At 41.6% G+C, this 27,764-nt stretch overlaps 1 protein-coding gene across 3 annotated transcripts; it reads left to right on the plus strand.

Annotated features, from left to right (window-relative positions):
• Positions 1-248: 248 nt before the first annotated feature.
• Positions 249-27,674, plus strand: NR2E1 (nuclear receptor subfamily 2 group E member 1). Of its 3 annotated transcripts, none has more exons than XM_045011641.1 (10): positions 249-408; positions 928-1,347; positions 6,322-6,467; positions 10,376-10,463; positions 12,869-13,104; positions 15,276-15,422; positions 20,590-20,686; positions 21,072-21,221; positions 21,477-21,582; positions 26,370-27,674. In XM_045011641.1, the coding sequence occupies exons 2-10, from the start codon at positions 1,323-1,325 to the stop codon at positions 26,530-26,532; spliced, it is 1,158 nt and encodes a 385-aa protein (XP_044867576.1). In that variant the 5' UTR covers positions 249-408; positions 928-1,322; the 3' UTR covers positions 26,533-27,674. The 3 variants fall into 3 exon arrangements, with proteins under 3 accessions (XP_044867576.1, XP_044867575.1, XP_044867577.1); XM_045011640.1 differs by lacking the exon at positions 249-408 and adding an exon at positions 671-822; XM_045011642.1 differs by lacking the exons at positions 249-408; positions 26,370-27,674 and adding exons at positions 671-822; positions 21,957-21,999.
• Positions 27,675-27,764: the final 90 nt, after the last annotated feature.

The raw sequence follows: 27,764 nt of genomic DNA on the forward strand, positions 1-27,764 counted from the left end.
CCGATAGGGATGAAGGATAGCCCAGGAGAAGGAATTAACTAAACCTCCAAACAAAACCACACACCTGGCAGAGGTTAACAAGATCTTGCGCAACAAACAGCTGCGAAAGCCTCCGATTTTGATTTAAACCGGTATTAATCTCGTAACAGATCAGGAAAGGCCTGAGAAGGATTCCTGCAGCCAGCCCCGCCCTCGGCCTTGGTAGGTGCGGGATGGACAGGTTCTCTGGCTTTAAAAACAGCTGGGCCTCCACCCACGCCACCAACTCACTCCTCCTTCTCGGGCCTGGCTCTTGCACATACATAAGGCCCAGTGCATAGCTGGCAAAGGATCGTCCGCTTACCTGGTGTCAGAGCCAAGTTTTATCCCCAGGGACGGGCCTTCAATTGACACCTGTATATTCAGAAGGTGATCACACCTCTGTCATCAACGCAAGCCCCCCTCACCTGAACACACACTTCACACTCCAGCCACTGGGCGGGGGCAATAAGGGGATTTTGAGAAAAGCCCGATCTCACTTGTAAAAACCCGCTTGTATTACAGGAGAGGCACAATACGCACCAAAGGGAAAATCAGCTTGGCAAGCGCCTGCGTTTTCTATGGAAGCCGCTTGGGAGTTCATTAATATCATTAGCATTTAACCCACTCCCTGCCCAGCGCAAGGCTGACGTCACAGCCCTCGAGGAGTTGGGGGGGGGGAGGCAAGGAGAAGCTACGTGGGCGAGGGGCGTCCTATTCCCCTCCCTACTGCTGCCTGTCAGAGCTTCTCGGGGGATATTACAGGGGCTTCAGCCTGGAGCTCAAAGCACAAAGTCATCCAGTGTAATGAACTTCTGGAAACCTTTCCCTTTTTGTGCCATTCACTTTGAGAGAGCCAGAGACTGCCTCCTCTGACGCTTCTCCCCCCCACCCCTTATTATTTTCCAGGCTCTGATCTCTCCTAGCTGCACTGAGGCACTCAGCACAGAATCCAGCTCACACATCCTACCTTCTCCTTTCATTGCTGCTGGTATTATTTTTCTTCTGGGACAGTAATAGCGAGCCCCCGTCTAAACCGTTTGGGTTCTCCTCGGCTCCGGGAAGGATTTTCTTGCAGGACCAACAAACCGCAGCAAACTTGTCTCTGTCTCAAGAAACCTTCCCAAGAAGCTGCCAGAGCTGGGAAGAGACGCGAGGATGTGTCGATTCCCAACGGGCAAGGACTTCTGACTGCTTGGGAAACACCTGTCACTGAGAGAGAAAACCAAGAAAGGGGAGAATAGAGATCTTCCCAAAGCAGCAAGACTTTAGCCAGAGTTAGCGATTTCCAAAGGGATTCAAGCATGAGCAAGCCGGCAGGATCAACAAGTGGGTAATATGTGGTGCAGATTGCTAACTGCCTTTAGAAGAACTGGCCCAGCCTGGGTGTTTTGCAAAAGCATGTTCTATTTCCATCTGTAGCGGCAGTTAACACACAGTCAGGCCCCAGATGGGATTTGGGGAGATTGGGACAAGTTCTCGCAAAATGCTGGGTTTGTCATTTCCAACAGCTTGTTTTGATCGTGCAGCTCTCTCATGAAATCTTGCTCCACTTTTGAGGTCGAGCATGTCTGACATGCAGTTATACGTGCAGCGAGTTAGTTATATTCCATCTGGAGGTGAGCATTTGTGTGGAGGGCTGCGTGATTTTGTGGGTGGGGAGGGTGTTTGATTTTAAAACAGCATTAAAGAGCTGAAACGTGCTGCTTCTCTCGTGGGATTCGCTCAACCTTTTCCTGCAGGACAATATTTTTATTTTAAAAAGGGGGTTTAAAACTCAGATCATTAAATTACACCGAATCGCATAAGCAACTCTGTTGAAAGAGGATTTAAATGCAATACTTTGCACACCATTTCCAGTCATACCAAATAATCCTGCAAAGAGGAAAGCAGAAACAACTTAAAAGTCACATTTCCCTTAATCCTAAATCCGTGTACCTCATAACTGGGGAATGTAAAGTATGACTAACCGCTCTTGCGAAGAGCGGCTCAATCGCTCTAATCCCAACTGGCACTTTCGGAGTTTATAATATGGATAAAGTCAGTAACAAAAGAAAAAAATACGCAATCCAATTTAATGTGTGACAAGTGACTGACTGGACATGTATATGCCTTGCTATTTAATAGCACTGTGTAGAGCAGGATCATGGTGGTGTGGTGCAATTTAAACAGGAGTCTGAAAAGTGGGTGTACACGTGAGTTTGTGACAATAAGTACATAACTGCTACCTTCACACTCCTGCATGTACATCGAACTCACACATGATGCTTATCTTTGCCTCTAGCGTCTATTATTTTGCCCCCTAATTCTCCTTTGTCCCTTGGAGGTTTGAATCCATCCAGGGAGAAGCCGCTGGTTTTGCTAGCTGCCTGGCTATTCTTGTGCGGAGTTTTGCCGTTGTTGCTTCCATTAATACTGTCTTGAATTTAGGGGCTTCTTTTGGAAAAGCGAGCGGGTGAAGTTGATTTCTATGTACAGGGAGTTGCGTTAAGTATTTTCCTACGGATAAATTAAGGCTTTTTTTTCTCCCTAAGGAACTTGATTTGTTACTAACAAAAGCCGAGCCAAAAAAAATAATGAAGATGTAAGGACTTGATCTTGCATTTCTGGCGCACCCAAAACTCCCGCTGAAGTCCACATCCCTGGGGAACTGGGTAGCAAAGGATGAGGGAGCGAAAGCAGCAAATTAAATAGTTTCCTGGCATATTTGTTTAAAGATAAGGATAAAATAAAGCGGGGGGAGGGGTGCAGGAAAAAAGCCCCGTGTCCCTAAATATGTTTGAAGGGACAGAAAACATTTTGGGGGAGGGAAAACCCAACGCATCTAGAAGCTTAGTTCTGGACCGGCTGCCCCAGCGTTCTGTGCTTTTCACATTACTTTTCTCGTTTCTGACACCGTGAAATCAATAGCGCTTTGACTTCTGGCTCCGATATTCCCTGGAGCCCATTCAAATGAAGCTTATTACTTACGGGAGTTTTCCTCCCGCGAGAGCTGGCGGCACCGATTGCCGTTTGAAATAGATTTGTTCCCAGCTGCACCCCTCCCCACCAGCTCCTTTCCCAAAATCGGGCCAGATGTTCTGTTTCCTCTTTCCGTTTTGGGGAGCAGGGAAGCAAACGACATTTTAATTACAATCTAGGGCTATTTCTGTGGCCTTGATTCGCTTCGTGAAGCGCGGGACCATTGCATGGGGAACGGATGGCTTGTTCTATATACGCACACGATGGTGGTTGTTGGTAAAGAAGGAAACGGGGGAGGGGGGGGCATCCCATGGTTTCAGGAAACCAACCATAATATTGTAACTGATGTGGTTAAAGGTTTGACAGGCGTCCACGCGGCTCCTTGGCCCTTTTTTCCAGTTGGTCTAATTTATAAGATTTTATCCAAGGGACAAGTTAGAATGTAGAGAGCTCGGGAGAGATAGTGAGAGAGCTAAAGAGAAATCTGCAAACTGTCCCCGAAGGGATGGGTGTTGGCGCCGGCTGGAGCCACTAAAGGACTACGGTCTGCGGCGGAAGACCTGAGGCAGGCTCAGACCGTGGTGACAGAATAGCCCGGGGAGCTGCAGGCACGAGGTTTGTTTTGGGGTTTTTTGTTTTCTTTTCTTTTTTTTGCGGTGGCTTTTCTTCTTGGCCTGAGTTTGCAGTGTGGATCTTGCTCCACTCCCCCTCCAGTGAGTGTATAGTTATGTCAAACGTGATCTCTGCCTGGGTGGCAACAAGACCCCATCCCGCAGTCCCTCAAACCCAGACTAACTTCTTTCAACAGCCTCTGATGGTAATTACAGTAATCGAAGCTGCCATATATCTTTAAGCAATTATGACACACAAAAAGCTGCAAAGGACCCCCTGTCGAGCGATGTTAAAAAACGGTTTCCCAGATCAACAAAATTCAATTTTCTTAGCGCTGGACTTCTGAGACCAAGCTCTGCTTCGGCAAATGGGAGCTCTTTTAAACAGGGGGAATCAGTTATCTCATGACCCCGTGGCAGGTTAACATTTCTCTCTCGCTCGCTATTTTTTTTCTTTCTTTCATATTTGTTCTGCCTAAGAATTTTCTCATAACAACAGCCACGTCTACAATAGTCTGAGGGTCTCACACTCACTAAAGATGTTGCTTAGTCGGAGGAGAGTCAGAATAATTGCAAAAGTGATCAGATGAGACGGACACAGTTGGGATTGGGAGAAGAAGAAAGTTTAGTTAGGTCTTGAATGGAGGGTGGGAGATCGACGGATAGAATTATATTTTACATGAATTACTATACATCTGGCTGCAATTTGCATCACCACACGCCTCTTTTTATAATTTACAGCGGCAAATACTGAATCTAGCATTATTTTATTAGCTCTAGGTCTAGAGGAGTTAAAATATTATTTTATCTTCTCTAGATCTGGTGAAATAAAATACAAAATAGAAACCGCACCGTAGTAAAACTACCTTTCATAGTAAATAAAAGTCCCTCTCTAATGTTATACATATACTGCTACCGATAAGAATTATTTATTTTTCAAAAAAAGAGAATAACCGCACTCCTTAATTTCACTGGTTCACTGCCTTGCTGTGGTTGAAAACAAAGTTCGGGTTTATTTGGAGCGGGAAGCGACGATTTATCTGCAAGTTCCAGCCAGGGGGGAAGAAAGTCTGGGATTTGCATAGCTAAAATCAAACTCCAAAGTGCCTGTGAACTCTGCATTTAGTTTGGCGGTGACATTACATACAAGGAGATGGTACAGATGCATGTATAATTTCACTGTCTTTTCTTCAGTGTATGTGTGTGTGTGTGTGTGAGAGAGAGAGAGAGAGAGAAAGTGTAAAAGTCTATCAGTGGATGCTGAAGCTGAAGGCGATGGGGGGAGTCGAGTGCTCGCCCCTGTTGGCATTGTGTGATATCCGAATTCCCATGCTACTCTTTTTGACGGGTCACTGGTGACCCAATAGGCAGGTGGCAAGGAGGGCTTGTAATTACACAATTCCAGAAATCATTCCTTGTCCCCAAACCCTCCTCCTACCTGCAGATCCAGAGCCACAATTTACGTTACAGGCTTTAGGGGGAGAGGTGCGGGGGGGGGGGCTTTCCTAGCTGGACTTGTTATTAATTGCGTAAAAGTTTTCTATTCTTTAACCCCTCTATCCTCCCTCCTCAGCCCCCTCCCTTCCCCAGTCCCTAACCTAATCCCCATTCCTCTAGCCGTGTTGTATATAGCAGCTGTCGAGTTTCATTTAGGGGAGAAGCTGGCAGCTTGTGCTTATTGGAGGCAGTCAAACGAGTTTCAATGGGGAAAATCATTAAGTTAACACTTTATCTAATGTCTCTATTGTCTGCCAGGAGGCATTGTTTCAGAGCCTCCGGATAAACATGTCTGAAAGCATCCCGGGCTCCTAAATTCTCTAGGGAGCAGAAGAGACTTCTCTGAATCCAGCTCCCAACCCCCTCCCCCATCCCTCTTCCACCCCAAACCCCCCACCACTCTTAAGACACTCTTACTGAGCTAATTCAAAGCAAAGCAAATAGCTATAAACCAAATCGGCCAGGTTTTTCATACCCAGGTTTTGTGAGAGAGCTGCACCTTTAGCTTGAGTTACTTCGGGGTGGAGGGGAGGAAGGAGACTTTGAACGGATGCTAACAAAAAGAAAAGAAAAGAGCTGGTCGGGGTTTTGTGGTGCGTTCATTGAAATGGGGTTTAATAAGCTCTATAAATTTCATATGACTCAGTGCATTTGCAATTACAGTAAAAGTCGCTGAAAAGTAAACATAATTCAGACAGATAGATAGATTGATAGATAGATTAGATGATAGAAACAAACCAAGCATTTCAAATATGTTTGGCAGTACATAAACTGCACTTTCCCACAGTTAATGCAGAAAGTTTTGCTTACATTTTAGGGTAATGGGAAACACATCCAAGTTAATGGCGGGAACAAACCCAACTGGAAGCTATTTTTGCGAGTTGGTTTTCTCCACTTCCAACCCACAGAACGTAGCTTTCTCCCTGTTTGAAGAACACTACAGATCCAGCAAAAACTTTTCTCTCCTAGCAGGAAGGTTTTTGCTATTGCTGCTGCTGTAATGTTTCGTTGCAAAAATGGGTCTTGGCGATTATAGAAGATTCAAATAAATGTAGCGGTGCATGAATAATTCTCATTGTAGAAAACTGACACTTGCTCAAGGAAAAGAAGGTTGCCTATAAAATCACTTCATTATTTGCTTTTATCGCAGCTCTGGTGCTAATCCCTTCAGAGGTCAGATTGCTTAGTTCTCTCTCTCCCCCTCCCCCCTCCCCCTTTGCCTCCGCTTTTTCAGGTCGTATATTAGACATCCCTTGTAAAGTGTGTGGGGACCGCAGCTCCGGCAAGCACTATGGGGTTTACGCTTGCGATGGATGCTCAGGATTTTTCAAACGGAGCATCAGGAGGAACAGGACGTACGTCTGCAAATCTGGAAATCAGGTACTAGTGACAGCACCGGCTCATTCCCCTTCCACTTCCAAAGAGTTATTTATTGTACTGTGGCTCCAGACTTCCCCTCTGTCATGTCGAAATATGGATCAAAATCTAATATGCTTCCTGCCAACTGGATGCCATCCCAGGCCCAGCCTAATACATTCTGGAAATGGGGGGAAGGGGGGAAATACTAGATTTTGTCTGTAATAGATTTAAGCAGCTCGGGACGTTTGCTAAACCTTTTAAGGATATTTACATTTTAACAGAACGTTTAATGCAAGCTTCTTCCGGACACGTATTATAATGGAATAGGAGTCAGCTTCCTGGGGGGATTTAAACAGCAAATCAAAAATCAAATCTCATGCTTCAGGACATGCGGTGGTCAGGAAGAAATGCCTTCCCCATCCACTGCATTGTGGAGGAGTTTCGCCAGATATACTGGCCACCGAACGGTCTCTGAAGCTTTAGGTATTGGATTGAGGTAGGATAACGGATTTCATGGACCGAGAGTCTGATTCCATACGTCAGATATTTCCTCTCAAAGCAAGAGGAGTTCAAAATTAGAGTAAATTGTTATGTGTCAATTAACACAATGTATATTAGCATTAGGTTGGGCAGTTTTCCAGGGCCAATGCCCCAGTCTCCACGTGTTCAGATTACTCTCCCGTTGTGCGCATATGTGGAAGTGTCTAGGTACATAACTACTCCGTTCAGCAGCACAGAGACCAAATAGATTCAAACGATAAACCAATTTACTTTAACGACAGTGACATAAATTGGTGTGGCCTTCTCTTGCTACAGGTTCTGTTTGTCCTCAGACCCACTCTGCGTACTCCTACCGAGCTTATTGAAGCAGAAAAGAGGGCAGAGACTCGCAAATATTTTAAGACAATGTTCTGACATAACCTTTGCTATTAAAATATAACCAAGTCGGAGAACAATCAACCCCCCAGCTTTTGATTTCTGTCTCCCCTACCGCTAGCCCCCCTTCATTAAAATAAAAGCGCAGTTATGGAGAGGGAGGGGGGTGAATGGAGGAGCTGATGAGTTCAAGCCAAGCCAATACCATAGTTACAGGGCAGATTTCTTGAAAACAAAACTTCCCCTCCCCTCCGCCCGCCCATCTCACTAGAAAAGACGTTTGTACAAACTTTTTGAACAAGCTTCTCTCGCTAAAGTTTCTTTTCCAGGTCACTATGAAACTTAGGACAGTAAAAATCCCAGCTCCCACCAACTATCTAATAAATACCTATTATAATAAAAGAGACAAGGTCAGTGAAGTAATATCTTTTACTGGACCGACTTCTGCTAGTGAAAGAGACACGCTTTCAAGCTCCGCAGAGCTCTTCTTCAGAACAGTGCAGCTCCAAAGCTTGTCTTTTTCACCAACAGAAGTTGGCCCAATAAAAGATATGACCTCACCCACCTTGTGATCTCTAATTTCCTGAGACCAAAAGGCTACAGCAACGCTGCAAATATATGATAATAAAGGCAACTAGTAGATTCAAGTAGAGGGTTAATTGCCTGTGTGGTAAATAGAATAAGGAGTGGTTGAAAATAATCTGACGGCATTTACTATCATACTTGAAGGATTAGCGCTAGAAAAATGAATCCAGGTTTCCCCTTTCCGGAGTATTTGAACTGTTCACTCACTGCGGAAAATAATTTTCACTTTACACCGTGCTCCTTGTCTGCTGTGTGTGTTTACAAACACGATCCTGCAGTCCTGTCTCAGGCGAATTCCCACTGATTTCACTGTGAACTCTGCCCGAGGAAGGACAGCAGTGTGGATCAACATACAACTAGATAGTGCATCCACAAGGGGGCTGTGTAACTTGTGGCACCTCCATTCACCCTCACACATTTAAAGATCGGCTAATATGTAACCGTAAAAAGAGGAAAGGCTGTCAAGTCAAAAGGCGGATGGCAAAGAGAATATTGAAGTAAATTGGTCCGACAGCATCAGCTTTTTACTGCTACCCAATGGAACCGTGCAGGGAGAGTAAATCGATTTTTCCGAAGCAGCTACCAATCATCTTTACTCATATTGATATTGCCTTAGGTGTCCTCTGCTTCTGTTCAGTGGATAGTGTCGGAAGGTGTTTTAGGTGGGAAGCTTTTTTTGTTTGAGTGCACTTTGAAGAGCTAGAGAAGAGAGAATGTCTACCCGGGCCCGAACCTAAGTAACTGAAGTCTGCGGGTATTTCGCACCCTACTGCAGATAGAGCTGGAGACCCCCCATAAGAGTCCTGAATAAGTTTCGCTTTGCAGCCTGACTTCTGTGAAAGGCGAGTTTCCATTGACCGACGAGGAATGTAAATTCTACAGGGTCTCGGCAGGTGTGAACTGGTTTCCAGCTCACACCGCAAGTCAGAACTGCAGAGTTACAGCCAAGTTGTTTTAGAACAATTAACACAACGATTTATACCAGGCCCCCACCTCTCTGAGAAGGGGGTTTCCTTCATCGTCATGTCTCACAGAGCACCGGAGGCGTGAGGGTATGGCAGTATAATCACACATGGAGTCTGGAGTTAGTACCAAAGGATAAGGGGCAGACTGGAAAAATGACCATTAGCTTTTGCTTGCATAAGTCAAGTTATCTGAGGCTCCGGGGCTAAATGAATATAGCCAATGCTAGAGTATAAAGACACACACGCACACACGCACGCACAGTGCGTCTGGTTCAGGACCTTTTTTTAGAATTCTGAGATCTGTCACCAGCATTTACATTTATTTACAAAATCCACCCACCCCTATCTTGGCCCATCTTCTTGAGGTCTCCATGTCCGCTACCTCAGTAGCGGCTGAGGTTTGACTTTGTGGCTGAATATTTCTGGCTTACTGAGCCGAGGGCTGCACGCGACTTTCTGGGACTGTGCTGTCTCTAAGTCTATACTCCGCCTCTTCGGACAGGGGCTCCTGCGGAGCTCTGTTATTCCGGGGCGCAGCTGGAGCCTCTGGGGGTGGGGAGCTGTCTCAGGTGCTGAAACAGATTTGTCCGTAACCACCTGGCCACTCATTCGTTAGGGGCCAAATCCTGTTCGTCTTACTCACTCCAGTAGCCCCATTGGGCCAGATTCTAATCTTACTTACACAGGTGGAAATCCTTGGTAACTTCATTTGGAGTCACTGTAGAGTGACTCCGGTTTTCCCTTCTATGTGACTGAGACCAGATTCTGCTTTATTGATTTCACCCGGGCTGCCTCCAGGAACGAGGCCAAGAGGATTTGGTCCCTTACACCTCGTTACACCCTACATACACACCAGTATAACCCTCGATATAGTCTCCCCAGGAAGGAACCCCTCGGTGACTAGATCGGATTCCAAGAGCATGGACTCACACCCGCCAAACGAGCCCTTTCTTCCGTTTCTCACAGGGACGCTTCGGTACATGTATAGTCTCCCCTTCATTTGTCTGTTTCTGTAGAAGTAACTCCTTTCTGAAGCGAAGAGATCCTGCAAACCCAAACGATTCTACCTCCTAGCTAGCCCTGTCCTCTCCAGCTACAGACGGCGCTGACCAAGGGTCCAAGTCTGAGCTGCTTGCTCAGGCCAAATTCCTATTTGGCGTCGCTGGGAGTTTCGCCCGAGTAAGGACCGTGCACACAGGTGACCCAGGGAAGGTTAGGCAGTGTAAATACGCAGACCATATGGTGGCATCGGGTTAAAAGCAGAACTCCCCCACTGGTTTCGAGCTGCTGTTCCGCTTGGAAAATCGTTGGCACCATACAACCCTCCGTTCACAAATCCTTCCTAGGCGGACCACAAGCAGAAAGGGCAGAAGCCACGTGCTGGGGGGGAGGAGTACTCCCTAATGCTGTGATCACTCAGCTGCCCCTCCGTTCGCTTGTCAGTTTCCCACCCCATGCCTTGTGCAAGCCCATCTCTTAACGAAAGGAGTTTCTCTGTTTTAGGGAGGTTGCCCCGTGGATAAGACACACAGGAACCAATGCAGGGCGTGTCGACTGAAGAAATGCTTGGAAGTCAACATGAACAAAGACGGTATTTGCACATCCTTTTACCCTTCTCCTTTTGGCTGAGTAGTATGAACCATGCATCGCATGTATGAAAAAAACGCATCGTAATGCAAGCGCCTGGAACCCACGGCCCGTAGTATTTCCTCCCAGCTGCCCTCCACCTATCGGCAAAATTCTCCCTTCCCTTCCCTTCCCTTCCCTTCCACCGTGCCTGGCTCAGCTCAATGACCCCTTCCTGCCAACGAGCAATTAACGCCCAGCCCCAGCACCGACCCTTCCCGGCTGACCCAAAACAACACCGCCACTGCCTTTAGCCCTCCTGCCCCCACCCCGCCCATGCACCCAATTCGGAGCCGATTCCTTCCCATCGGAACGTCTGTTATTCAGCTATGTACAAACAGACCCAAAGCCAGTGCCGGGCAAATTGTTTGCGTTGATGACAAAAGCAACTAACACAGTGAAACAAGTGCAATGAAACCACCAATTAATGTATTTCAGCCAAATCCAGCCCTTGGCGTGGATCCATTCGAGTTAGCGGAACTTTGCCAGGGATGGATTTGACCCATAGTGTCCAGAGCCAACGTTTGGTAAGGAGCTGCCGGATTTTTGTGCAGGGAACAGAAACGTCATAGAAGTCCGAGTAATAATGACCCAGTTATTCCACACCCCTAAGCGTTGATCAGGTTAGACACAATCCAGTCCCTTGTTTTAATGTCTCAATCAGATAAAATAATAATAATTCATAATAATAAAGGCCGTTCTATAACAATTGAACGAAGTGTAGGCAGTGGGTGAAACCCTCAGCATATTGAAGGCGAGGGGAGTTTTGCCACTGCCATCAGTGGAGACAGGAATCCCTTGCTTTATTCAGAGAATGAAGAACCTTGCTGTTAAAATTAGCCCTTCACCTTAGCTTTTCTGAGATGCAACTATTAATAATAGAATTAAGAATTACTTAAACTCTCAATTTAAGTCGTCACTTGGAAGCCGCGCGGCCTCGCACAGGTCAGCAAACTGTGAGCTGTAAAATTTCCCTATACAATAAACAATATGATGAGCCATAAACCGTCTTTGTGGAGGAAATAGTAGCCCGAAACAATGACGAATTTTTCAATTGATAATTCACCAGCAGTCAGCCTGGCTTGGCATCCATTCAATATACTCGTGTGCAACCGTCTACTGTCTTCTAGTGCCCAATACATCTTTTAACACATTTCGGTCCGAAACAAGGAAAGTGAAATCCTGGCTCCCGGGAAGTCCCGGACAAAGCTTCGCTTAACCTCGATGGGATCAGGATTTCACACTTGTTTTATTAGCACGTGGCCGTACACTGAAGATGCCGAGATAGAGAGATTTCCTGATACACTTGCCACAGTTATTGGCATAAATCTTCTCAACTTGAATCCGATTCCGATCCTATGGAGACCAGCAACAGAGTTTAATCGGGCAAACACTCCAAGTGATTCATTAGGTTGAAACTCTTATCGAGTCTTGACCATTTCCCATTATAATTCTGAATTAAACTTGTTTAATTTTTGGTGTTTTTTGTTTGTTTTTGTTTTTTTCTATTGGACGGGTTCTAATGCCTGACAGAGTTAGTCTGGAAAGTATTGTGCTGTCACTGCTGACTAGGGTTGCCAAACCTCCAGGATGGCCCTGGAGTCTCCAGGAATTAAAGATTAATCTTTAATTAAATATTATGTTGTGTGATGAAACCTCCAGGAATACATCCAACCAAAATTGGCAAACCTATTGCTGATGGGACAGGCAAATATTTCCTTGCAGATTCACTAGAGCTATCCCATAAAACCCCAGACAACAAAATTTAGGCAAGGCTAATGCATGGCTGAGTCCAGATTACAAAACTCAACCTGTATTTCAGACACTTCCTGGGGAATAGCACAATCAAAGTTGTGGAATATCGTGACCTAATAAAACAGGACTTTAGCGTCCTACTGATTTGCTCCTCAACATAATATGACCCAGTAACTACTTACAACACTACCCCATAAAAATCCTAAACTAGACGTCGCAGGAAAAGAAAATCAGGGCTATAAAATGCCTATTGCCACAAAATGAATAATATTGTCATGCTGAAGAGATGGCTACTACGTCTATAAATGAAATCCAGACAAACTTTCAGATAACTATTTTCATTGGTTTTTGGGGAAAAAATCTGTAGGTTCATGCTGCATTTTAAGGCCAACCATCTAATATTAGGTACTGAAAGTAATGATATGGTATGCAATATCAGGCACTTCATTCTGCATGCACCATTAAATAACCGAGGGCAATCAAGTATAGTAAGTCAGTGAGGCCCTGTTCCAAAGTCCTTTGCAGTTAATGGGAGTCTTTCCATTGATTTCAATGGGCTTTGGGATCAGACCGCAACTGGGTAATGTATTCACTCAATGAGCCCTTTATTCCCAGCTGTGCAACATGAAAGAGGTCCAAGGACATCCACAATAAGGAAGCAAGTCGCGCTGTATTTCAGAGGACACAAGGAAGAGAATGGAACTACACCTCACTTTCCCTCAGCAGCTTTACCTGCTCCGGCCTTCTTTACTGCTGTCACGCAGCTGGAACCCCACAATCTAGAGCTGGCTGCTGTATCGACGACCCCGGAGCGGCAGACGTTGGTGGGCCTGGCACAACCAACTCCAAAGGTCAGAGCTGCCTTCTGTGTTCTAATCGGGGCACTGCGAGAGTGTTCAGAGATTATGGCCAAAATATTAGGACCTGAAATCCGGGGTTGGCAAGTCTTGTTTTAGAGCTGGGGTTGTTAAGTGTCTCCAGAGGGTGTGTTTGTGTGAGATCCAGTCATTTCTATAGTAGAATACAAATCCGGACCCGCTACTTTGAAGTGTAAATGCTCCTGTTGATTTTAAGGAGAATTTTGTTTGAATAAGAACTTTATGATTGGCCCCCTCAATACTTCAAAAACTATTTTGGTGGCGAGTAAAAGAATGATTGCCTATAAGTTAAAATCATTCCGCTATATGAAGATAAATACACACCAAACCACTTTAGACAGAAGCACACCCCATTTGAGAGCTGTTATAGTATATGTATACATATGCATTCCCTGGAAAGACCTACTTACAGTGGAACAGTTCATAGACACTGCCACCTGCAGACTACCCGCCAACCTACATGTTTCAGTCATGGACACAGTATTATTAAAATAACCCAAGATTGGAGAATCATTGACTTTCTGGACAATAAAAGGCCCAGCTCCGTAATGATTGAGCCCATAATGCACTGTAATGTACTGAGCAAATTATTGCAGCCTATCCAAATATCTAGTAATGTATCTTTTTATTTCTGGACTTTGACATTTAATAAGCAGCATAGGAAATTGCTGTCATAAACTTGGCGGATGAGGCTTATCTATGAGTTATTTAAATTGATAACTCAAATATTTTCATGCTCTCCTCTCCAAAATATTTATAAGCACATTTGTATTTAGAGTAACAAATTACAGAAAAATTGTTGTAAATCAACCTGGTCTATTGCTTGGTGAAACCCACTTGCTTGTAAAAATCATATTTCTATTTTTGTAAATGTAAATTCAAAAATATTAAACCAGAAATTATTTAGAAAGAAAATGCATTTTACTCTGTGCTTTCTGCAAACCACTTAAGCACATGTTTAAATCCAATTGAACTCAATGGGACTTAAGCATCTGACTAAGGCTAAGCATGTGCTTATGTGCTTTGAGGAATAGGAATAGACTGCTGAATCTGGGTGTGAATTAAGGGTAACAATATAAAATATTGATTCAAAATATATATATATATATCTGCTCTAGAAAGCAGAGAACACTGAATAAAGTAATGAGACAGGGACTGGGAATCAATCTACATTTTTAATAGGTTTCTTCTATTGTTAGAATTTATGTCTGCCATACTATGATCTTATGCTTATATGATCCCATTCATCCCCATGGATAGCAAAGCAAATAACCTGCTTTATAAAGGGCCCACAGAAGCCAACGGAAGTTTTGCTATTAATTTCAGTGGGTGCAGGCTGGGATTGCTTCAGTTATCTATATACAGGAATGACTAGTGAAGTGCAGGCATATCTGAGGTGAAGAATAAAGAGGGCAGGGGTTAGCAGCCAGCGGTCTCACTCCTGGTTTTTGGTTTTTGTTTATGTCCCTGAAAGCTCATGTTTCAGGGTTTCAGCCAGCCACCTGCAGAGGATTCTCCCTCTCCCTTGCCCCAATGTATACTGTTGTTTGTTTAGGTGGGTTAGTTTTGTAGTTTATTTTATTTTTTGTTTTTATCTCCTTCCTCTGAAGTATCAGAGATGCTTATGGCTGGAGATGGGACATTGACTGGGGTGGATCAGGACTCAGAGGTGGCAAAGAGCATTCTCTCTCTCAGGTTCTTGACTGACTAGTTCTTGCTCACATGCTCAGGGTCTAATGGGTCACCATATGCTGGGTTAGGAAGGAATTTTTATAAATTGAGAAGGTTAGACTGGCAGTGATCTTGGGAGGGGCAGGTTACCTTCCTCTGCAACATGTGCATGTAGGTCACTTGCCAGGATTATCTGGGAATATCTCACTTAATCATTTCCCCACCACTGCAGGGGCTTCAGGCACTGTTGCATCTCAGTCCCTCCTATTCTCTGCCCATGGCACATAATAGTCTAGTCTTCTGGAGGCTGTGATATTTTGGTCTCATGTTAGTTGCTGGGTTTAGTGCATGGGTGGTGGCCTGGGATAAACAAGAGGTCAGAAAAGATGATCTGGTGGTTCCTTCCGCCCTTAAACTCTACAGATATCTCAGTCACTTTTTATTATTATTCCTTGTTTTACTTTTTATATTAGTATCCTCATGAAGTCAATGGTACACCTATGTACCTCTATGAAGTGGCCACTGAATCTGTTTGTGAATCTGCCGCCAGGCTTCTCTTTATGAGCATCAAATGGGCCAAGAGCGTTCCAGCCTTTTCCACTCTGTCATTACAAGATCAGGTAAGACTTATACAATGAGTAATTGTCCTTAGCCTCACAACAATATTAAATATGGTCCACAAAATTCAGATCTAGATCAGATTTTTCACCCCCCAAAGGAATTGGCTCCTGTAGTTTTTGATCTGGCCCATCTCTAAAATAATATATTGTTTTAACAGCAATTTTCATCAGTCTGAAATGGATATTTTATAGTGAAACTCAGATAGGAAATAGATGTTGCTATAAGACAAATATTACAAGAGGCAGCATGTTGCAGAGCACCGGGCTGGAAGTCAGGAGACCAGGGATGAAATCCTGACCCCACTGAAGTCAATGGTAAAGCTCCCACTGACTTAAATGGGGCTAAAAATTCACCTCCAAGATCTATTCCTGGATCTTCCCTTGACATTCTGTCTGAACTTTTGCAAGTCATTTAATCTGTGTGCCTCAGTTTCTCCAATTGCAAACTGAGTATACTGGTATTTATTCTCCTTTGTGAAGTGCTTTGAACTCTCTGGATGAAAAGTGCACTCTCAGTAAACATTTTTACCATTTAATCCTACTAGTGTACACTGGCCAAATGGTTCTCTGTGTCACACTGACTTCAGTGAAGTTATTCCACATTTACACTGATCTGACTCAGAGCAAAATTCAGCCTACTCTTTTTTTCCCTGCTAATTAAAATCCTCCTTAATTTGTCTTGTTTTCCTCTGTGACAACTTGCCTTTGCCTCAAGTGATTTGTGAGTGAACCAAAGCAACTAAAGCAATTTCGTAATGACTTGATTTTTGATGAGGACTTGATCTATTTAATCTAATGCCTTCGTTCTGAAAAGTAATCAGACAATAATAAAAGGAAAAAACTACACAAAGCCCCAACCACAAAAATGTATCTAATATTTTGATATCAGTGCGTTTAATTTTGTAATACAATAACTAGAAAGAAAAAAAGTCATAACTTAAATATTACAACTAATTGTATTAGTCTGTGGTATGTTAGTGTAAGGACATAAACAAATGCATATTGTGAGCAGAAAAAGATTGAGGATGACAATAGAGTTTTCTACCTAAATACTTATCACATATAGCACAAAAAGACTTTTGCTTAGATAAACTGAAATGTCCCTTTTCTAGAGCTAGTCCCAGATTTTGAGAGCCCTTTTTTTGAGGATAGATATGTGGGGCTGCATTCACCTCCCTCTATGTATTGTCACCAGCAAATCAGGTATATATAGAGTGACCAGATAGCAAGTGTGAAAAATCGGGACAGGGGGTGGAGGGTAATAGGCAACTATATAAGATAAAGTCCCAAATATCAGGACTGTCCCTATAAAATCGGGACATCTGGTCATCCTAGGTATATACATTCAGGGCCACTGGATGAGTGGGATCTTAAAGAGGTGTTAGAGCTGGCATAAGCCAAAGGCTTAACAGTCAACAGGGAACAACTGACAGGAAGATAATGGGAGTGGGCCCAGTTCATCAGTTACTCCTGTGGATTGGGAAGCTGGATCAGGCTTATGAAGGAGCTGCAGAATCAGACCTAGAGTGTACTTTATTACACAGACATCATGGGAAATGGTTTTGCTTTGAAAACTACTTCCATTTCAAAAGAAAATCTCTGTCATAATGCCACAACCACCAAATTCAGCCATGGACTATTCACATCAACAGCAGTTGCATCCATCTAGGCCAGGGCTCAATTTGGTCTAATATGTAAAAATTCCCCAAGAGATCATCCTCCCAGGAAGAATGGGGTGAAGGGACTGGGAAGGAGGAAACATCTTTCAAGAGAGAGGCCCATCAATACAGTAGAAATGGCTAACGCATATTCCATATAATTGAATGTTTCCCATTAAACTCCTCACAGAAATCAGTTTATCCGGTCATCTTAAATGAGCCAGTGGCGTAGCTTACATTTGAAATGAAAGGCAAGTGTTAGTGAATTGTAACATCAATTGAATCTGTTTTAAATTTCTAACATCATCAACTTCACCATTCTTCCCTCCAGGTTGTAAAGATGGGTCTGAGTTGTAAAGTTTAGACCTGGATCCAAATTTCAGAGAGGTTCAGATATGGAACTATGGTTTGAACCTCTCTCCAGCATGATTCCTCAGCTTCCTCTCACATTCCGGAGAATCTCAAAGGAAATAACTCTTGTTTTAATAGCCTTATTCCATTGTTAGAGAATCAGACAGATGATCCTTACAATAGTACTACTGTTCAATTTAATTTGATTGTGGCATAGATAAAAATGTCTGCATTTCCTCTGCATGTCTTTTGACATCTAGCTGAAGAGTCTAAAATCTTTTCCTAGGATCTGCTTTTGTTTTGGGCACCTCTAGAAAAATTAAAACATTACAATTCTACGACTGTCACTTTTCTGTCTTGAAAAATGTGGAACCCCATCTGTTGACAAAACACAAGTAATCAATAGCAGGTTATCCTTATAGTGCCTGATTCTGAAACAGAAGTAGGTCCTTTAGAAAACCTGGGATTTTCTAATTCCTTTGAGGAATGAAGGCCATTTATAAACCCTCACTAAGGTCAGCATGAGCTATTCCAACTGGAGGCTTTAAAGACATATTAATAGGAATGAGGAGAGCGTTAGTGGTGTTGGAGGAGAAAGTTCCTTTAATTTTTAAAGTCTTCTGACTTTAACTGCATGTTGTTGATATAAATCTAGGAACTATTGTTCATTGCCGTCTGCATGAACAAGTCACAAAAAGTTTTACAAAAGCCAATTAATGCCTAAGAATCAGTTTATTTATACCACATAGACACCCGCACATCTAAATGAAATATCAGTTCTCTAAGGCACAAGGAATGGCTGGTTAGTAGTCTTCAGTGGAATGTAAGTTCTGTTTCTCTCACCAGAAACCTGAGATGGATATGGTACTTCAAATAATTTCATATCACTGGGCAGTTTCTGTTACTATAAAAGCCAACGCAATTAATTAAAACCCATATTATGCGCAGAGACACAATTACATTTCAGTCACAATTTCTTTATTAGAGTTGAATAAAAGCTCTGCAAAGTCTAAGTATATGGTACAGAAAGGTAACTGATGTCATGATGATCATAGTTCTGGAATGCAGTGGTGGTGTAGCCATGTTGGTCCCAGGATAATAAAGGGACAAAGTGGGTGAGGTGATATCTTTTACTGGACCTAAAAGGTATTACCTCATCCACAGTGCTTAATTTGTGCCAGGGCTGAGCCCTGGCACCTCTAGGCTTGGCAGGTCATAGCCCTGGCACCTCTAGGCTTGCTGCATCAGTTATGAATGTAAAAAAATTTGCTTGAGCCCTAGTATCTCTTTCAGTACAAATTAAGTACTGCTCACCCACCTTGTCTCTCTAGTAGCGCTGTAATGACTTGACTCTGGGAGAGCTCGCTCTGAATCTAATTAAAACAATACAGCTTAAAACACTGGGTATCAAAAATTAGAACTTAGATAAGAAATTTCCAATTGTTGGATGATTTCAGTGCAACTGAAATGCATCTCTTAAAATTCAGATGTGTAAGAACAACAAAATTCTATTGAAAGGATTCTATTTTATAAAGGGACATCACTATACTCAACAGTTCCAAAATGTATTCTTCCCTTGTTCCCAGTATACCCTACATTTCCAAAATCCATGTGGTGTTTTCTCAGCAAAATCTTTGACCAACACTATAAGTCTAAGTGTGTGTTATCCTGAGTCTTGAGAATGGGACCCCTTCTCTTTTCCTGCCAACTGCATAACACCAGTGAAACTTCTTTGCAACTGCTACTGAAATCTTAGGGTGACAGTAGCAGCGACAGGCCCTTGTGTGATGCCTCCCTTCTTTGTAGGGGTTTTGGGTAATGTATCATCATAATCATAGAAGCACCAGCCAATCCTTCCTGCTCTGCTCATAAAGTCACCTCCACCTTGTTGTGGACCACAAAGAGGCATCGAGTCCCAACTGTGTGTGCTCTCTGTGGTGTGCCCCTCAAACCATGCCATGGAACTGATGAGATTCAGCTGGCTATAGGGCCCCTCTGTGTCCATGCAAAGGAGGTGGGCTAAGCCAAAATGTCACATGTGCACTTAAATTATTCTTTGCTGCCTTTACCACTGTAAATCCTAAGGACCCTAATTTTCCTCTCATGCCTACCAGTGTATTTGTACTTAAATCAATGGGATTGCCTCAGTGAAAACAGAAAAGGGAATTGGGCACACAGTCCGCTACTCAGCCCTCACAAGGAAAAAAAAAAATCTACAAAAACAAATTAGGGTGGAAAGATTATGGAGAGCAAACAATAGCACTAGCTGCAATATCTGGATCCAAATCAGAGAGGCCCCAACCTCCACACGTGTTTGGCTGTGGAGTTGGGGTTCGTCCCTTGTTGAAGAGGGACAATCCAAGATGTTTGGACCCAGATTCGAACTTCCCCAAAGTTCAGTGACATTCTAGGGTTTGGATTTGGGACTTACTCTAAAGTAACCAGATTTTTGTGTCCAGCTCTCAAGGGCTCTTTTCAGCAAAAGTAGGAAAACAAATAAGATTTTAATATACCTTGATATTGTCTTTTAACCGACCATAGATTTGTTTAACCAACAGTGGATTAAATGTAAAGAAGAAGATGCCTGTCATTGTGTAGTAGTGCTTTGAATGGACACTATCCAATGGTGCCAGTTCAGGCCATCACCTAGTAATCCACTCATTTCACAAACCACATGTTTTCAGGGTAAAAAAGTCTAATAGTACAGAAATCATTAAAAGAACTATCTGGCATCCATTCTGCTCTCAATACACATGTCTATTGCCACTAAGGAGGAGAAGAGAGCACTTATTGAGCAAGCCTGCTTTTGAAAAATATGAATAGATATTTATGAAGAGTGTAAGCTCTTTGGGGCAGGGTCTGACTCTCTCCCTCTTTATGTTTGCACAGCATCTAGTACAATGGGCCATGAGTGTGAGTAGAGACTCTAGGTTCTCCAGTAATACAAATAATTAATAGTAGTAATATTTCTTCCAGGGATATTCTTATCCATATACACGTCATCAAAAAGATAAAGGAAGAGCTAAAATATGCAGAGGGGGAAAATACAAAGGCGGACCTTTAAAGCAGTTTTTAAAATAACAGAAATTTACATATTGAAAATGTTTATAATCTATAAATTATACACCATGTTATATTGTACATCTATTGTATGGCAGCTGATGCTTTTGGAAGATGCTTGGAGAGAACTGTTTGTTCTAGGAATAGCACAATGGGCCATTCCAGTTGATGCTAACACTCTACTGGCTGTATCTGGTAAGAATTGCACAATTTAATGACTTTGTTATAGAAATTACCATAAAAATACATTACTGAAAAAAGAACAACATGTAAAGAATAACAAATTCCCACTGAACAATAGAGCATACCTGTCATTTATAAATCTATATTTAAATGCAAATAATGTTGTTTTGTTGTATTCATGACTGCTTGCATTGTCATTTAAATGCAAATTACTGTGTTTGTTATCATCCAAGAGAAGATTTTATATTAACTTTCATACAATATAGTCAGTTTACATGGAATCGGATATCTAAGAGTGACAATTGAATAGATATTGATAGAGGATTTTGTCAGAAATCGATATACATTAATGCAAATGCCTTAATAAAGAGTATTTTTTCATATGTTTCTATTCTAGGCATGAATGGTGACAATACAGATTCTCAGAAGCTGAATAAAATTATTTCAGAAATACAGGCTTTACAGGAGGTTGTGGCTAGATTTAGACAACTTCGGCTAGATGCTACTGAATTTGCCTGTCTCAAATGCATTGTCACTTTTAAAGCTGGTAAGCAGAAATAATCTCTTGTTTTTCGATAACCAGCGAAATGGCTAGTTAGCCAATTCAAAGTCTACACTGTCATTTTAAAACAGATGTGATAACATCAGCTAATTGGTTTTCTGCTGTTGAATTCTGATAGGCAGTGTTACACTTTAAATATTAAAAATTCAATGTTTAAAAATGCATTTTTATTTTTACATTAAATCAAATATTTTGACCTTCTTAAGAGTCCACCTGACTAGTTACTGATCTGCTTTCCAGTACCTACACACAGTGGTTCTGAACTGAGAAGTTTTCGAAATGCTGCCGCCATTGCAGCTCTTCAAGATGAAGCTCAGCTCACTCTGAACAGTTACATCCACACCAGGTGATCAATATTTTCTTAGAATACTTTTTTCAAACACTCTGGGTGAAATCCTGACCTCAACGAAGTCAATGGCAAAATGTCCATTGAGTTCAGTGGAGCCAGGATTTCATACCATCTTCACTGTGACTGTATGCCTATAGTAGAACTTGGGTTATCCAAATGGAATGGGGAACATGGAATGTATTCAAATCAGTGGGAAAATGAAAAAGAGGGAGTTTTTCCATGGTATGTGATACCTAAAACGGAACATAATACATTCAGAAAACTAGAGATTTTGCATGTCTTCTACTGTATTTAATAGCAACAAACATCACATACAGTGCTTTAAATTTTAGAATCTCAAAATCTTTTATTGTATTATTCCCATTTTTCAGATAAGGAAATGGAGGCAGTGACTTGTCCAAGACTGTAGTGAGAGTCATGGCAGAGCTGGAAATAGAAAAACCCAGATCTTGTGACTCCTAGCTCAGTGCCATCTTAACCAGAATGATGAGAATAATAGTTTATATGGAAAACCTCATTTCAATCTTGTTCAGTATAAAACATATGAGATACAGAAACCTTTTATACCAACTATAAAAGCTGTAGTCGCCACCTTGTGAAACTAACAAGGGTAAAACCGGGAATGTGTGAAATGTACTATGCAGAAAACCACTGTTATTCTCACTATATGAGCAGTTGTCTTAATGTGACCACACTTTAGAGCACCATGCTTTGAATACTTTTTAAAACTCTCCTCCAGCCCTGAACCAAAAGGGCTAGGAGGACTACTGCCAAAGCAACTCACTAGGCAATTGGGTGGGGAAGAAAGGAGACAGAGAGGAAGGGTGTGCTTTGCATCTCATTCAATAGTGAATCCTCCAGTCATTTCAGGAGCTATGGGTGATGAGCTCTGAAAGGCATGTTGTCCAGTCCTTAGCTAGAAATAAATTGGCTGTAATGCAAGGCCTGGAGCAGCGGGAACTTGAGTAGAGGCACAAGGGTGGGGGAGACGGGGGAATCCTCAGGATTCCATCATGGACATGGAGGTGCACCCAAAAGAAAAAAGGTCTAACCTCCAGTCTGTGCATCTCCATTTACCCATTCTTTTGTCACCTACCCTCATCTGTCCTTTCCAAAATGTCAGCTTGAAATATTAATTGAACTTTTTAGCCGGAGTGTGTCTAGTGTCATAGATCAGATGTACTTCCCTCAATATCACCAAACTGCCTCTTCTTAAATGAGTATTCTGAAAAGGGACAACACTTAGACTCACTGCTGTCAACCTGGGCCTCCTCCCACTTTTGTAACCTTGAATTTTAAATGTTGTCAATTAATGTTAAATCACTAAAGCTAAGAATATAATAAACCAAACTTAGTTTTCAGGTTCATGCCTCAAGGTCACTTACAGACAATTTAATTTTAGTAGAGGACCCTAGATGACACTTTGAACTATAGAACCAAACTTTTTTAAAGAGAAAAATGATTAGTTAAGCAAACAGGCATACAATTACTATTTACACAGTACTACAATTATACTCGCATTCAAAGATGGAATGGTGTATCAATAGACGATCAGTCCACTGACAACCAGATAAAGTACAGCCTTATAATCTTATAACCTAATAGTACCCTTTTGGTGTTAGCTGGAGCTCCATCCAATTTAAAAGGCTATTACTTATATAACCCATGATAATACTAATTAACATTAAACCTATCCATTACCATAGTCACATTTCCTCCACCTCTACATTGGCTCTTCACATTACACATTTAAATTAACATTTGCACCAATGTTCTTTCCATGCTATCAGTGTTCATAGCATTTTAGTAAAACATTCCTAATTCTCAAAAGTGCTAATTAAAAACCATTCCAAAACCAGTTCTAACCAAAACATAGCACAATATAACCCTAGGTCATGTCCTTGCTAACTTCAATTTTCCCATCTTACTGTCTCTAACTTTTACTCACAATAACAAACTCAATTTCCCATACTCCTCTATACTTAGCCTAATTAAAGCCAAAGCCTAATTTCTATTTATTTCTTGACCTAACCCATTTTATAGGCTACAACTTCCACCAACAACTTTTCTCCTCTGGCACAATGGAACTCTGTACAATAAGGGTGAAGTCTGTCTGTGTGGGAGACAGGGCTTTCTCATGGGCCAACCCAAGACCGTCCTACGAACTTTCCCAAAAACTAAAGACCATCACAAATCTCATCACCTTCCGCTCCATGCGCTAGGCACATTTCTTTGACTTTGCCTTCTCTAATAAACACATAGCAACATGTCTGTGTGTGTATGTTATGTATCATTTAAAAATAAAATCCAAAACAAAATACTCCATTGCACACACTTCTCCCCAGTGAGAAGATGAGAGAACACACACATACCATGACCGACATTAGTCATATTGCTTAACACACAAATACTATGGTGATGAGCATGGTATAAGAACCTATATAGAATAAAATAAAATCTCCAGTAGAGGATGTAATTCAGTGATCTGAGAGTTACATGTGTGAATCCAGATGACAATGTACTCCTAGGGAAACACCCCCGCATCAGCACCAAGTACTGCTATAACTAGCCTTGAAAGGATTAGGTTTTTAATCAATAAATATCGGTAAATATCCATTTCACTGTACACACACAAACCGATGAAAAAATATTTCCATTGATAATAACCAACATTTACACATAGGCAAAGTAAGAACAACGCTGCTTGAGAACTTATCAAAATTTGACTTAGGGATGTTTACTTTGTATGTTGACCCCAGCTCCCAGAATTTCGTGCAACTGTGAAAATTTAAGTATATAAAAATAAAAAATGCTTACAAATAAACATTAATATAGTCAATTGAAATTGTAGGGGAAAAATGAATTCTGCCAATCCTAGCTATAACCTATACTGAAGTTCCACCACCAACTGCATTTATTTTGCAAATCTAAGGACATATTTAAAAAATTGCCTACTCTTAAAAACAACATTCACTGGCAGAAATCTTTGATGTCCTTTGTTTAGACTATAGATAGAATCCTTCACTGCAGATGTGAGCAAACAAAAATACCAGCCAGTTCTGTCCAGTACATACTAAAAAACGAAAAAGCAGCAGCTGTGTGGCATGCTCTTCCCACCCCCATTGAAGCCCCTTCACATGAATAGTGTGCCATTGGAGCTCAATGGGAGATAGGGTTACATGGCCAGCTAGTGGGAGAAGAAGCCAGGAAGCAGCTGCTTTACATGGCATGATCCTCTTTCCAAACTTAGCTTTCCCACTGGTAAACACTCTGGAAGTCCTCTAACTTACACCAGTTTTACACCAGCGTAACTATTTACATCAGTGATTTACACTGGTGTGAAAGGAGAATACGGCCTTGTAAGAACCAACAAATGGGTTGTGAGAACAGGCATGAACTGGGGATCTACAGTCTCATGGTTCCAGAGTGATCCATGTTTCTGAGGTAAACAGAAGGCACAGAGCAGTGGAACAATATAGAGAGGCTGCCTGTCAGCACAGATGCCAAAGCAATATGTACTACAGACTAGATAGATAGTACTTTTCCACTGGTATTTGTGCAGGAGTGGAATGCTGAGTTCTGCACCACAAGGGTAAAAAGCAGTGAATGACTATACACTGTAAATAAATCTTGCAGTCTAAATAAAGGCAGCAATTAGGAACAGCATAATTCCCCCCCACAAGTTTTAGGCATATCAAAGTCTATGCTACTTTTCTGCAAAGGTGGACATGCAAAAAATATTGTTGGCCGTGTTTGATGGAGCTAGGACCCATCATATGAGGATATTTATTTTCTTTTGTCTATGCAATAGCCTTGGAATGTCTTAGAAGTTCCATTGTACGTTGATGTATTTTCATAAGAGTGTTGGAAATTTTGTAGGTGAAAGCCTAGCCCCATTGAAGTCAATGAGAAAACTCCATTGTCTTCAGAGTCAGGATTTCATCTGTATTTTTATTATGTGACATCATGTGAAGAAAGAGGCCTGATTTTGCTTTCATTCTAGTTTTACCCCAGTGCAAGTCCTTTGATTTCAATGAGGTGACTCCTGATTTACATTAGTGAAAGTGATAGAAGATCAGAGAATCGGGCTCTAAATGTTTCTGATAGTGCGCCTGATTCTCCTTTTACTTACAGCAGTGCAAAATCCAGAGTAACGCCTCCAAAGTCAGCAAAGTTACATTGGTGAAAAGTCAGCACCAGCAAGATCAGAAGCAGGCCCATATTGTTTTCATCTTTAAAAGTTGGGAAGAATTCTGTGGCTAACTAAGATGGAAAATAGCCTTTTATAGATGTATATTTTCAGGGGGAATGAAATGTTGCTTCTCACTCAGAATTTTGTATTCAAAATGTCAATTATTAAAAGTGACACTGCACTCAAACATCTGCAGCATACTGGGTATATTGAATTTCCAATCAAATAAACCCAGTTTATTTAACATGGGCCAAATTCTTCTGAGTTACACCCAATTCAAGGTTATTGTTTGAGGCATAAGTCAGGGCAGAGTTTGGCCTTCTATAAGTTATTCATCTGAGAAATCAAACAAAATGGCCAAACAACAAATGTGGAAACAGTAGCCCAAAGCCTGCTTACCTCACTCATGTCAGCATTCCCATTAAAGTCAACATATCTACTTTTATGAGAAGGCAAGTAGGATTTCACCCAGCCAGAATCAAACCCTATAATTTGCTTAATTTTGGTTTTGTTGCTCATTAAGGTAAGTGATTTTGCTGTTTGGAGAAACATATGACACCTCAGTAACATTCTTTGTCGTTTTGTATTCTAGGTACCCCACACAACCCTGCCGTTTTGGAAAACTCTTATTGCTTTTGCCAGCTTTACGTTCAATTAGTCCATCTACAATAGAAGAAGTGTTTTTCAAAAAAACTATTGGGAATGTGCCAATTACAAGACTGCTTTCAGATATGTACAAATCCAGTGATATATAAACCACCTTAAAAATAAACAAAATCAGGACGGACAGTTTGATAAGAACTTATCTATGGAGAATAAGCCTCAACTAACAAAATCTACAGGAAGCATAAGCCTGGGAATGTTTAACTTTTAAATTCATTGAGAAATTTAAAAAGTCCCATTAGATATGATTTTGCTGCCTTGAACAGAGTGATTTAGAGCATGGAGAGAGTGTTTTGCTCTACAGAAAAAGTTAATTGGATGGAATTTGGCTGCTTCTCTTTCTACAGGGTGGTGGCAATTCATTTGTCAGTCATAGTTAAGAAAGACTGTGCAATTCTATCATTTAGCTGGCAGATCTGAGATAAAAAGAAAGTACTTTAGTTCTTTCATTTGGAACATTGGGTAACCAAACATTGCATCTGTTATAATGCGTCATGAGGTGGCCTTCAGATCTGTTTTTAAAAGTAGCTTATATGGTGAATATGTTCATAATATTATAGACATCTAAAACCAGGTTACCAAAACATTGCTTCTGTTGTAATACATCATAAAGTGGCCTTCAGAACTGATTTTAAAAGTAGCTTATGCTGGCAGTTACATTTTGGATTCAACAGGCCAGGCCTTCCTGTAAAATGAACTGGTAAACTTTGATGCAAATCATCAGAATTTCAGTTTGGTTAACATCTCAAAGACAGAAGAGCTTTACACAAATAAAAAAAAGGAAAAATGAATACAAGTCAAGTAAGAAAGACTAAAACAGCAAAACCAAATAAAATGTAGATGATTGATTCAGTGAGCTGATCGCTGTCCCATTGGCATAGTGCTGAAACCAAAGGCAATGGTGGCCAAACTCTTTGTCAATGAGATGTGCAGAAAGGTGAAATAACTTACAGAAAAGACAATGGAAATAACTTAATTATGAAGAAATAAAGATGGTCAATTGATACAATGCTAATAGTCTCCAAGACTCTCCAATGCCTTTTTAGAAAACTTCGGGTTCTAATTAAAGCTTTGATCTCTCACACACACACACACATTATAAGCTGCTTATTTGATATAAGACTATACTTATTAAAAATGTAGAAAAAACATAAAAAGATAGCTGCTGTACTTTTCAAATTTTGATTTGTTATTAGGAACTAGCACTGAGAAAAATCAGCACTTGAACTATCATAGAATGAGTAAAACTTTTCTTGTACAAAGTGGATTAACTGATTTGTGAAGTTAAAAAGTTGTACTCATTGTATTTACAAAGAATAAAAAT

Source organism: Mauremys mutica, chromosome 3, assembly GCF_020497125.1.
Source record: "Mauremys mutica isolate MM-2020 ecotype Southern chromosome 3, ASM2049712v1, whole genome shotgun sequence".
In the NCBI taxonomy this organism is placed as follows: Eukaryota; Metazoa; Chordata; order Testudines; family Geoemydidae; genus Mauremys; species Mauremys mutica.